The 12,402-nt window shown below is 33.2% G+C and overlaps 1 protein-coding gene across 1 annotated transcript in view; it reads left to right on the forward strand.

Annotated features, from left to right (window-relative positions):
- Nucleotides 1–12,402, forward strand: part of LOC126773005 (lysosome membrane protein 2-like) — a 61,828-nt gene that overhangs the window by 22,711 nt on the left and 26,715 nt on the right. The window contains exons 4-5 of the mRNA XM_050493618.1: nt 9,583–9,746; nt 10,100–10,247. Of these exons, the coding sequence (XP_050349575.1) occupies nt 9,583–9,746; nt 10,100–10,247 (312 nt within the window). The remainder of the gene's footprint in view (nt 1–9,582; nt 9,747–10,099; nt 10,248–12,402) is intronic.

Raw genomic sequence — 12,402 nt, forward strand, 5'->3', positions numbered from 1 at the left:
CCTTTCATCACAAGCGGTTTACCAAGCTACGTGATTTATTTTGACTTCAGTCTACTTTGAATTTCGGCAACTTCATTTTGGGATATTTTATTGATATATCTCTGAAATTATGTTGATCATAAACTTCGCTACAAAGCAATTTAAATTTGCTAACTGGACCCTAGGAACAAGTGTTCGAAGAAATAAATCGGTATGTACGGTTTTTTAATATTAGTACAATCAATCAATCAATCAATCAACAGCCAATCGTTGTCCACTGCTGAACATAGGCCTCTCCCAAGGTGCGCCAAAGCTCCCTGTCCTCCGCCTTCCGCATCCAGTTGGTGCCCGCCACCTTCTTAAGGTCGTCGGTCCACCTGGCTGGAGGGCGCCCTACGCTGCGCTTGCCGATTCGCGGTCTCCACTCTAGGACTCGTCTGCTCCAACGGCCATCGGTCAAGTACAAGTATTAGTACAAGTGACACTCAATTAACGAAATGAATTACGAATCGTTACACAATATTTTTTTCCTCGAGACCGAAGAAAAACATTATAAGATTTTATCTTAAGCCTACATTGCTTAATATGTTTGCAAAATAAATTGATTTTTTTTTGTTTCACTTAATCCAATAACCAACATGTACATAAGCCTACCGGTTTCAGTTACTAACCGTCGTCAACTGGTTGCGGCCGTGATCACGAGACATATCGAGCATTCCTCGATAAAATAATAACGTTATGTAAACCGGAATACTTATATATGCTATAAAGATTTACAAACCATTTAGTAGTCAAAAAAACTTATATATGATACTACTATGTTTTAGATAATATAAACTGAATTGTATATTCAAATAAATTATTATATTTATAAGTAATAGGTAAGTAAACTATGTATATTGAATGGTGGAACGCTGTCTCCTTCCTGGAGGTGGGCGCTAAGGACTGCAACGCAGTCTATGACTAATGTAGCTGTAAACAATCACATTTGATAATGTTAACTTTTTTATATGCCAAAAAATAAAAATAAATCAAAATTATCTGAACTAGCTTCATTTGATAAACTCATACACGCAAATTTTAAAATCTCATGTTAAAAAAAAACATGGACGCATGGATAACTCTTTAAAAGATTGCATTTAGTATTTGTTGATTTTAAATAATTACAATACAAGCTAACCTACAATACACCTAATTGCTTAATTGTATTTAATTAACCTGCATTAACTCTTTTCCTGTAAAAACTGTTAAAGTATGGAACGCACACTCATGGATATTCGGCAGTCGAAATCCTTGAAAACTTTTGAAATATCGTTTGAATAGCTAAAATATATTTTATACTCTATGTAATATATATTATTATATATGTATTATTGGGATGTTGAGATATGTGTAGTTTATTGTTATACTTTAATATAAAAGTTTCTATGTAATAGTTAACAATAACTATAGCTATTCTCTCTTGAGATAGGACACAAGGCCAGTCTCATATTTAAATGCACTTATCTGTTCTCTTACAAAATTTCTTCACTAAAGGTTGTCTGTGAGAAGTCTATATAAACGATAACCGCCTTTGCGCACCCTTTATTGTTTACTTTGTATGCTATTGTTATGTCATTTGTTATCTATATATTGACTGCCTCGTTAGTCTAGTGGCTAGATGTAAGGCCGCAGACCCGGAGGTCCTGGATTCAATTCCCAGGTAGCACCACTTAAAGTTATTGGGTTTTTCTGTTGAAAATTCTCAGTAGCAGCCCGGAGTCTGGAAGTTGGAAGTGTGTATACTCCCGAGCCTCGGAAAGGACGGAAAGCCGTTGATCCTACACCTGAGCTCTTTCTGAACATATCGGATTGTCATCCCATCAGACTATGACAGTTAGGGAATAGATAGAAACCTGTGTCTGCGCACACACTTGTGCACTATATAAACGATAACCGCCTTTGCGCACCCTTTATTGTTTACTTTGTATGCTATTGTTATGTCATTTGTTATCTATATATTGACTGCCTCGTTAGTCTAGTGGCTAGATGTAAGGCCGCAGACCCGGAGGTCCTGGATTCAATTCCCAGGTAGCACCACTTAAAGTTATTGGGTTTTTCTGTTGAAAATTCTCAGTAGCAGCCCGGAGTCTGGAAGTTGGAAGTGTGTATACTCCCGAGCCTCGGAAAGGACGGAAAGCCGTTGATCCTACACCTGAGCTCTTTCTGAACATATCGGATTGTCATCCCATCAGACTATGACAGTTAGGGAATAGATAGAAACCTGTGTCTGCGCACACACTTGTGCACTATAATATCTCCTGCGCAGTTGGTTAATCTCTCTTGAGATTGGCCGCCGCGGCTGAAATCGGTCTGTAGGATATTATCTATTGTTAAATAAATAAAATTATATAACACAGCTATGTAAATTGGCGAGTAGGGTATAACGTGGTAAGGGCAAGGTTAAATTTATGTAATATATATAAGGATGATTTTTTTTAATTATATTGTTGACAGTTATGTTATACAATGCACGAGTTCAATATTATACGATTTTCTGACTTTTACGCATGCGCTAACTGAACTGAACAAAACTGAACAAAATCATAATTATTTTTTTATCATTAAAAGTAAATAAGACTAGTATCAAAATGCCAGATAAAAAATGTAATTACTATTTGCAAACAAACAAAATTGCTTTACATAATAAGTACTTTTGTTAAATTTAATCTCGTAACACTGCTTAAGTGGACAATTTACAAGATAAGTCCAAAAGTACAGACAGACGCGAACGGAATTACATTTTTTTTATTGCTCAATTTTCGGTGTTGTTTCAACTCCATATTGCAAGTCACCGACAATTATAAATAAATTACATTTTTTTTTATCGGAATGTTGACATATCCATTGGGTTACGTGATTTGTATTATGTCGCAATGAATGCTGTTTTTAAATTTTAAAGATTTAATAAATATAAAAAGCTATAATTGCTTATTGATGTAATTACAGTAAATTCGTTAATGCTAAAATATTTTTTTTATTGTTAACACTTAGGGAGGTTCCTCCTTAAATTGACTTTTAATTCTAATATTATAAATGCGAAAGTAAGGTTGTTTGTAACGCTTTAACTCTGAGTAACTAAACCAAAATAAACTAGGTTTATAAAATTTTGCATACATGTTTTTAGACTCAGGTACGAAGCACCTTCCACCCCCTCTTACACACGGGCGAAGCATCTGGAAACTAGTTAAAAATAATCATTTTAAATGACGATCTGAAAGTGCTTGGTAAAAGTTTGCTAAAGTAAAGTATATTTTTATTTTTATAATGACACAAGGCACGATAAATAATGAAATATACTAATACAGCAAGTGCCACGCCATCGAGAAATGTGATGATATCGTCATTCATATAAAATTAAGGTTGTTTAGCATAATTAAAAAAAGAGCTTGTGAATGTCCCACGGCTAAGGCCTTCTCTTCCTTTAAGAAGAAGGTTTGTAGTTTATTCCATCAGACCGTTCCAAAGCGGGTTGATGAATACGCAAGTGGCATATTTTATTGAAATTAGACACGTGCAGTTCTTCATAATGTTTTTCTTCACTGCCGAGCACAAGATGAATTATGAACACAAATTAAGCACATGAAAAGTCATTGGTCTTGCATGGGTTTGAACCCGCGATAATCGTTAAAATTCACGTGTTCTGACCACTGGGCCATGTGAACTCTTAATATTATTACATATCAATAAAAAAACAGTTAATAACAGTAAATCAAAAAACTTAAATATCAAAGGATTTTTTTGCTGACGGTCCCTCTTTATAAAATGACCGTGACCTGCAAAATGTATGTGCGTCGTACACCATTAGTCTAATTCATTAATTGCAATATAATTTAGACAAAATATGACTTAAAATTAAATAATAACATTAGTAATATCGTTTAATAATGATTAATGAATGATATCCTCCCGACCGATTTTGGCCACGGCGTGAATTTCATTGGAGATTAGCCAACTGCGCATTAATTCACGCTCACGGTCAGCTTCACTCACACTCATAATCCGATGGGACGGCAATCCGATACGGCCGGAGAGGGTTCAGGCGCAGGACCAACAGCTGTACGTGCTTTCCTAGGTACGATTAATGAATGCATTATAAATAAAACACTTAGTATAATGTTAAAACAGCTAAATTTAGTGATGAGATATACGTACGTCAACATATCATGCATATCAATGCTAAATGAATGAATTATAGACCTATTTCTAAATTATGCGTCATAGCGAAAACTTTTGAGAAAATTATCTATGATTCTATCTTTCCTTTATTACGTTCAGTTATTCTTGAACAACAACATGGATTTGTTAACTGTAGATCGACAGAGTCCAACCTCTGTGAGTTAGTGCACCGTGTTTCTTCATCTATGGATAAGGGCAACCAGGTAGATGTAGTTTATACCGACTTCTCCAAGGCTTTTGATAAAATTTCACATAACATATTACTTAAAAAATTGAAAGAAGTCGGTATACACGGCGATTTACTTCGGTGGATAAGTTCATACCTTCGAAACCGTAGCCAGGCTGTGACAATCAAAGGTTATTGCTCATCCTTCTTTCCTGTCTCTTCAGGTGTACCTCAGGGATCTCACCTTGGCCCCCTGCTTTTCAATTTATATATTAATGACGTCAATGGCATAATTAAAAACTCATGTATTCTGTTATACGCAGACGATATGAAAATTTGTAGAGAGATTGCGACTCCGTTGGATTGCTCACTTTTGCAAGAGGATCTAGACAGATTGTGTCTATATTGTAAACACAATTCTCTATATTTAAATATAAATAAATGAAGCGTCATTCCTTTTTCACGGAAACGCGATCTTACTATATATGATTATCGTCTAGACGGTGTTGAGATTAATAGAGTGACCGAGGTGAGAGACCTGGGTATACATCTGGACAATAAGTTGACCTTCGGTTTGCATATAAGTAAGACAGTGGCTAAAGCTTGTCGAATGCTTGGTTTTGTGTTTAGAACGTCGAAAGATTTCAAGAAAACTAGTACCCTAACTCTTCTATATAATTCCTTTGTACGACCTATCCTCGAATACGCTTCCACTGTTTGGAATCCGCATTACAAAACATACATACACCGATTGGAAAGAGTCCAAAATAAATTTATAAGATTTGTGCGTTTTAAGGAATTTATACATAATAATGAATGCTTAAATACGTTATCACTCGCTGACAGAAGAGCGATCAGAGATCAAATATTCTTATTTAAATTAATTAATAATTTAGTTGATTCCCCGTTTCTCTTAGGTTGTATTAGTTTCCGATGCTCTCGAATCACCACACGTAAGTGCTTACTTTTTAATCCGTCACTCACCCGAAGCAAGTATGCGCAAAATATATTTGTATACAGAGCCTGCACCGATTACAATAAACGATTTAGCGAAATTGATTTTTTTTACAACAGAGAATGTTAATAAAATAAGAAAATTATTGAAAGAATACTTGTTTAATAAATAATTAATAAAATTAATATTTTTTTGTAAATTAATAATGTATATGTATATTGAATCAATTACTTGCCATAAATTGATGATTTATGATGTTACTTTAATTGTTGAAATCAAATTTAAATATTTTTAATGACATTGTTTATATTTATGTTCATTAATATTATTGTAATTTAACTTCTTGATTTTTTTTTTTTTTAACTTTGTAATTAGTCGTATTGATTGTACTCGTAGATTGCATTGTATTTTTGTCTCTTTCTGTTGTCTTTTTTACACGCATACTCTAACATTTGTACTATTTTTAAGTGGAAACTTTATTGGTTTATGATTTAGTAATAATTCCTTAATTCTATGTAATAACACACTGTATGTTTCCCAAATATAAATAAAATAAAAATAAAATAAAATAAAACTTAAATGAAAAAAATGTGAAAATATAACAGAACAGATAATTGCTTATATTAAAATAATATTGATGAATCAAATAAATTGATATACCTCTGACTATAGAATAAAAAAGTCTTTGTTACTAACTTCTTCATGAACGGCTAGCAAGCAGGACTCAAGTATAGCTTTGCATAATTTATTTCGAAAAATGTTGAGTGTGTCACAAAAAACATCACGACAATTACCCAAAGCGACATGATCTCACGCCTAATTTCCTTGTCGCAAGACAGCCAGAAATGTACGAGGCATGAAAAACATAACTAATGCGATTCCAACAATGGAATTAAAGTTACCATATCCAAGATAGAATGGTGAGTGAACGCAGGTTGGTGGTTTAATTGACAAGTACCTAATGTAAAAGGATTTACATCTAATTAACTTTTGATCTTATAATTTAAGATGCTTATCGTTATTAATTAAACGAATAAAAAAGTTAATTGTCACATAGACATATACATGATGTAATACGACATAATGACGATAATGTGTAGAGCCGAGGTAGCTCAGTGGCTAGAACATGTGAGTTTTAACCAGCGATTGTGAGTACAAATCGATTCAAGCATCACTAAGTATTCATGTGCGCTGACAGAAAATATCGTGAGGAAACCTGCTTGTATGATATTCTGCCACATATTGTATATAAAAAAATTCGCACCAGACCAGCGTTATGGAATAAGCTCCAAAGCCTCTTCAAAAGATTTAAAAGAAGGGAGGCATTTATACCAGCAGTGGGACATTTATAAGTACTACTAAGTACAATTACTAATAACGTGTAGCGGGTCAATAGTTACTCATAGATTTATCCCTTTCTGTAATTAACAATTTGATATTCGAATGAAGAAGACAATTTTTTTCGTGTGTCGTGACAATGTCATGATAAAGTCGCGGAAAATTATTTATATATCATTCCTCAAAAAAATATACGAATGTTTACACATGACAGACGTATTAATTGTTTTGTTTATTTAATATTAGACATTGCAAAACCACATACTACCCGTGAAAACTAAAATTCACTTTCGTGTGTGCACAATTACAACGGCATTCATTAACATGCTTGAAACCGGAGAACGTGTTCGCGGATGCTGCTTGTGAGAAAAAAAATAAGAATATTAATGTTACATAACGTCCTCAGGACCGATTTCAGCCACGGCGGCCAATCTCAATAGAGATTAGCCAACTGCGCAGGAAATATTATAGTGCACAAGTGTGTGCGAAAACACAGGTGCACTATCTATTCCTTAACTCTCAAAGTCCGATGGGACGTCAAATTGACACGATCGGAAAGAGTTTAGGCGCAGGAACAACGGACGTGCTTCTGAGGCTCGGGAGTGTACACACTTCCAACTCCCAGACTCCGAGTTGCTACTGAGAATTTTCGACAGAAAAACCCAATAACTTTAAGTGACCCGACCTGGGCTTTGAACCCAAGACCTCGAGATCTGCGGCCTTACACCTAGCCACTAGACCAACGAGGAAGTCAAATAATGTTATATACGTAAATATTGAAAGCAAATATTTTTATATAATGTGATTTTGAATTGTTCATTCAGTATATTTGCAACGTTTATATATATACACTAAAAAGCATATTTGTTATATATATAAATATGCAAAATCTCGTCAAAAATAATGTTAGTAAAGCAAACCAAAGTGTAAGAAACTTAATAAACTCACTATTTTATTCACACCAGATATAGTGTAACTTATTCATACACCTCACACATACAATGGCAAAGATATAACAATACAACCGATGCTGAACCAACAGCAAGGGGCTCCTGATTCAAAGAAACGTCTAAATCGCTTGAAAACGCGTGGAGCAGCGATTAATTTTAGTCTAGTTTTTTCTCGATAAGTCATGTACTCGTATATACAAGTAGAATATCTAACAAAATAAGGTCATGTTCTCATCGTGGGGCTAAAGACCTAACATTGCAATCATACGAGTACCTTAAAATACATAATTATTCCGACCTCTAATTAGCCTTCTTTGGATTTGCCAAGGTTACGCAAAATCAAGTTACGTGTTAGTTTTTTTAATTTTAATTATGTGCTGACTTGTCAAAGTCAAGGTCATCATCCTCTTTTATACGTTTAAAATTACCTCTATATATAAAGTTAATCATAAAGGTTTCATATATCAACAACATATTTTAAACTATGTATGTATGTAGTCATTTTTATAATTAATAAAATTAAAATAAAATCAAAAAACAAAATAAGCATTAAAAACAATACTATATAATATATGTATATATATTTTGAATTTATATAAAATATGTCTGATGTAATAAAAGAGATGTTTTTTTAAACAATGTATTGACGCTCAGGTTTTCATGATCACGAACATATATGAACGCACAAACAAGAATGCTCACGCACGAGCGCGCACACAAGTACACAATCACACACACACATTTACACACGAAACTCAATAACTTAAAAGACAACATTTGCGAAAGGCATGACAATTTCTAAAGGTAATTCCGCGTTGCTAAAACGGATACGTGTTGCAACGATCGACGCACGCTCGCTCGAAACACTTGATTTTATCACACACACAAACACACCTAAAACTATATTCGTTCATCTAAAAATTAAACAAATTTCTATGAGTTGACTTTTAACAAAATATATACAAATATAAATAATTTAATCTCGACTATACGTACAGAATATTAATGATTTATTTTTTCCCATATATGTAATATTAATTCATCCATTATATATACAGTACCATTCTGTAAAAACTCGCTTCGTATCTCACTTTCTTTCTTCTCCGTTAGCATTACATCCAGAGCCGGTTGTAACTTTTTTTTTTTTTAAAGAAGATTTGAAAGTGCCTGTGACAACCTAATTGGCTTAAGTACATTTTAATTTCTATATTGACGTGTGTATCCTTTAAATTCTATATTACTATAATAGTCGCAAATAACTCTCTGATATTTGACAACCATTTCCTGCGGTGAATTTTAATTTTGTTCTTACACAAGAGGTCTACTGATTACCTTCGACCGTACTCAATAATAAATTGATACTAATATTATAAATGTGAAAGTGACTATGTCTGTTTGTCTTTTTGTCACGGCTAAACCACAGAATCGATTTTGAAGAAATTTGGTACGAAGCAAGCTTGAACCCTAAGGAAGGATATCGGCTTTTTTATTTCAAACACCTGCCCCCCTTCTCCTAAAACGCTGATGAATGATCCAACGGACCTAAGATGTAATGTCCCTTGTACCCGTAATAGCACTGCTTTATCAATGTCAACAGCAATTCTGTGTATGGTGTTAGAATAATTGAAAAATATGTTTTATCAAACCCAGATGAGCTTGCATAATGATATACAAGTGAATAATACTATTTGCAATATTTAAAATAAAAAAAAAGTACGCTAAGGCCGTTGTAGAAACATGACCACGAATTAATAACAATACACAAATGCAATAAATATTGACAGTTAAACTACAGGAAGCAAGTACGTATTACATTAAATAAAAAATAATTATAGAAACAATTAAATGCAAACAACGATAAAAATCATATAAAGCTCCAAGACATTTTTTTGCTTTCTGTTTTTTAATTATAATCAACGTTTTATGTAATTCATTATAGTTTCAGATAATAATTATAACTTCTGTTTTGTCAACAGTATCTAGATGTACAAGAAGGAAAATTTATATATCGAATGTGGCAGAATCCGACATATGAAGTATTTTCTGACGTCTACATCTTTAACTACACGAACACTGAGGAATATCTCAACGGCGAGGCCACGCAGTTTGAGGTTGAGGAGATAGGACCTTTTAAATTTCAGTGAGTAATATTTCTTACTAATGTATTTGAGGCCGTGAGTACCTTAAAAAAATAAATAGGTGTTGGGCATGAATGATTATGGAAGGTGAGAAAATCATGAAAAGGATGGATGAACTGTGCGAGGGAAAGAAGTAACTAAGCACCAGATTAAAAATACTTGTGACTTTACGTGCTTAAATAGAAATGATTTCATTTTGGATAGCACAGGCTGGTCTTACCCTAAGGGATCTAATCCAAGTCAGTATTCAGAGATGTTGAAGTTACTAGTTTATATTTTTATTTCATCTTATTCCGATGTTGAAAACAAGGTATCCATGCTAATCAGCTTAATTCAAATATTTGTTTAATTGCAGGGAATTGAGAACAAACGAAAATTTAACGGTTTATAAGGACCGCGGCGTGATGACCATGAATCCAAAGACCGTGCTCAAGTTCCTCCCGGAGCAGTCAGTGGCCCATTACAAGGACGTGAAGGTCATGGCGCCGAATATCGCTCTAATTGTTAGTATATATTCTATATTTTTCACATTTTTATTAGCATATCCTAAGTTAGACAATAAAAATTTACAAACCATATAACTGTTATTTTACACATGCTTTCGTTAGCGGGTGATTAGGAAAACAATGCTGTCTTCCTCTTTCAAATATCATATCAATAATGTCAGAAAGCAAGATATCAGGTTTTAAATAAGCAATCACAACGCAAGGCTTAAAAGTAAGGCCGTATCATATTAATATTAAAAATTTAGTATAAAAATCAAACTGCATATTGTAGTCCAAAATAACGATCGATATAAAATTTAGAATTAAGAATAAATTATTTTTAATTTAACTGAATAAAATTATTCCTTACTCACGTAAAAAGCAGAATAGATATCACTCTAGATTGATTCATTACAATATCACGACATATAACAGAATAAAGATCCTCGGCACGTATGTCTGAACGCGGTAAACTCAAAGACTATCGAAAAAAAAACATCAATGGACAAATGGATTGATTAGGAAAGTTCAGGTATATTATTATATTTAATAATTCAGGTTTTGTTTAAATTTGCTTAAATATGAAGATTAATAATGAAAGATACCAGAAAAAAATATTCTGCTTCATGGACTAATAGAGTTATATATTATATTTATTCTACCCAAGCAAATCTGGGACTAATTTGTTATTATAGTTCATGTCGTGCTTGACGGTGAAGGAAAACATCGTAAGAAAACCTGCATGTGTCAAATTTCATTGAAATTAGCCAATGCGCCACCAACCTTGGGAACTAAGATTTTATGTCCCTTGTGCCTGTAATTACACTGGCTCACTCACCCTTCAAACCGGAACACAACAATATCAAGTATTGCTGTTTTGCGGTAGAATATCTGATGAGTGGGTGGTACCTACCCAGACGAGCTTGCACAAAGCCCTACCACGAGTAAATTTACCACCTTCATCTCAAAGGGGAGAGGAGTCCTTAGCCCAGCAGTGGGACAGTAACAGGCTGTTACTGTAGTGAAGATTAATAATTAAAGATATCAGAAAAAAGTAATCCGCCTGATAGACTAATAGAGTTATATATTATGTAATATATTTATTCTACCCCAGCAAACCTGGGACAGGTAGTCCCAGTAATCAATCTTAAAGTAAACGTGTTTATACATAAAATAATAACTGCTAATTTTATTTTTATTTAGTATTATTAAATAATATAGTTTGTGTCAATAATTAGTACTTGTACATAATAACAATCTAATCAATAGATAAAGTCGTGACCACTTAGAATTACTTAAGACATGACAATGAAAAAATATATTAAATATGTTAATTTACTTCAAAGAATTAAATTAAATTAAATTAAATTAAAAAAGAACAATAAATGTTTTTATAAATATATTTAAGAAATTCAGTGGAATATACATTAAAGCTTTAAATAAATAATAAATAAAAATAGTTACTTTACAAATCAAAATCGCGTGTCGCTCGTCTAAATTCCAACATAATTATTATTTAAAATTTTTAGAAATCATATCTGATTTTTTATGTATCGTTTTTTTTTTCTATTCATATTTCCAAAGAAGTTTGATTTACACATTCGGGTGAACGGAATACACTAACAATAAAATGAAGATAATTCAGTTTTATTTTTAGATCAGAGGAGAAAAAGGTACTGAACTGTTGTATAATTGCTTAATTAACTTAATAATGAGTTATACAGATAACTCATAAAAAACAAAAGAAAATCGGTTGACAAACAACAGAAAAGCTGCAGTGCTGTAAGAACTTACCTCATAGTCATCCGTGAAATGTTGACAACCGACTTATGATGATATACTATTTTGATGCTTGAAATGTTATAATTTTTATGTTCAATATCGCATATCACTTTCAGACATTTCACTACCGTTTTCGAGTTTGTTCGTACAGAATACTGCTACAGTATCCTGATTAGCAGATAAAAAATGACTCGATCAATGTCAACCAATGCAGTTGGTCCCATCTCGATATCATTTTTTGTCCTCGATATAATCTTGACGAAATAAAATCCGAACGTACCTACGCACACACGTACACACATACACACAGGCATCCTCTTAAAACCCTTAGCGATGGACTCTAGCGACCTTGAAACGTGGAGAAATGTCAGAATTCGGGATTCACAAAATC

Source organism: Nymphalis io, chromosome 13 (genome assembly GCF_905147045.1).
Source record: "Nymphalis io chromosome 13, ilAglIoxx1.1, whole genome shotgun sequence".
NCBI lineage: Eukaryota > Metazoa > Arthropoda > Insecta > Lepidoptera > Nymphalidae > Nymphalis > Nymphalis io.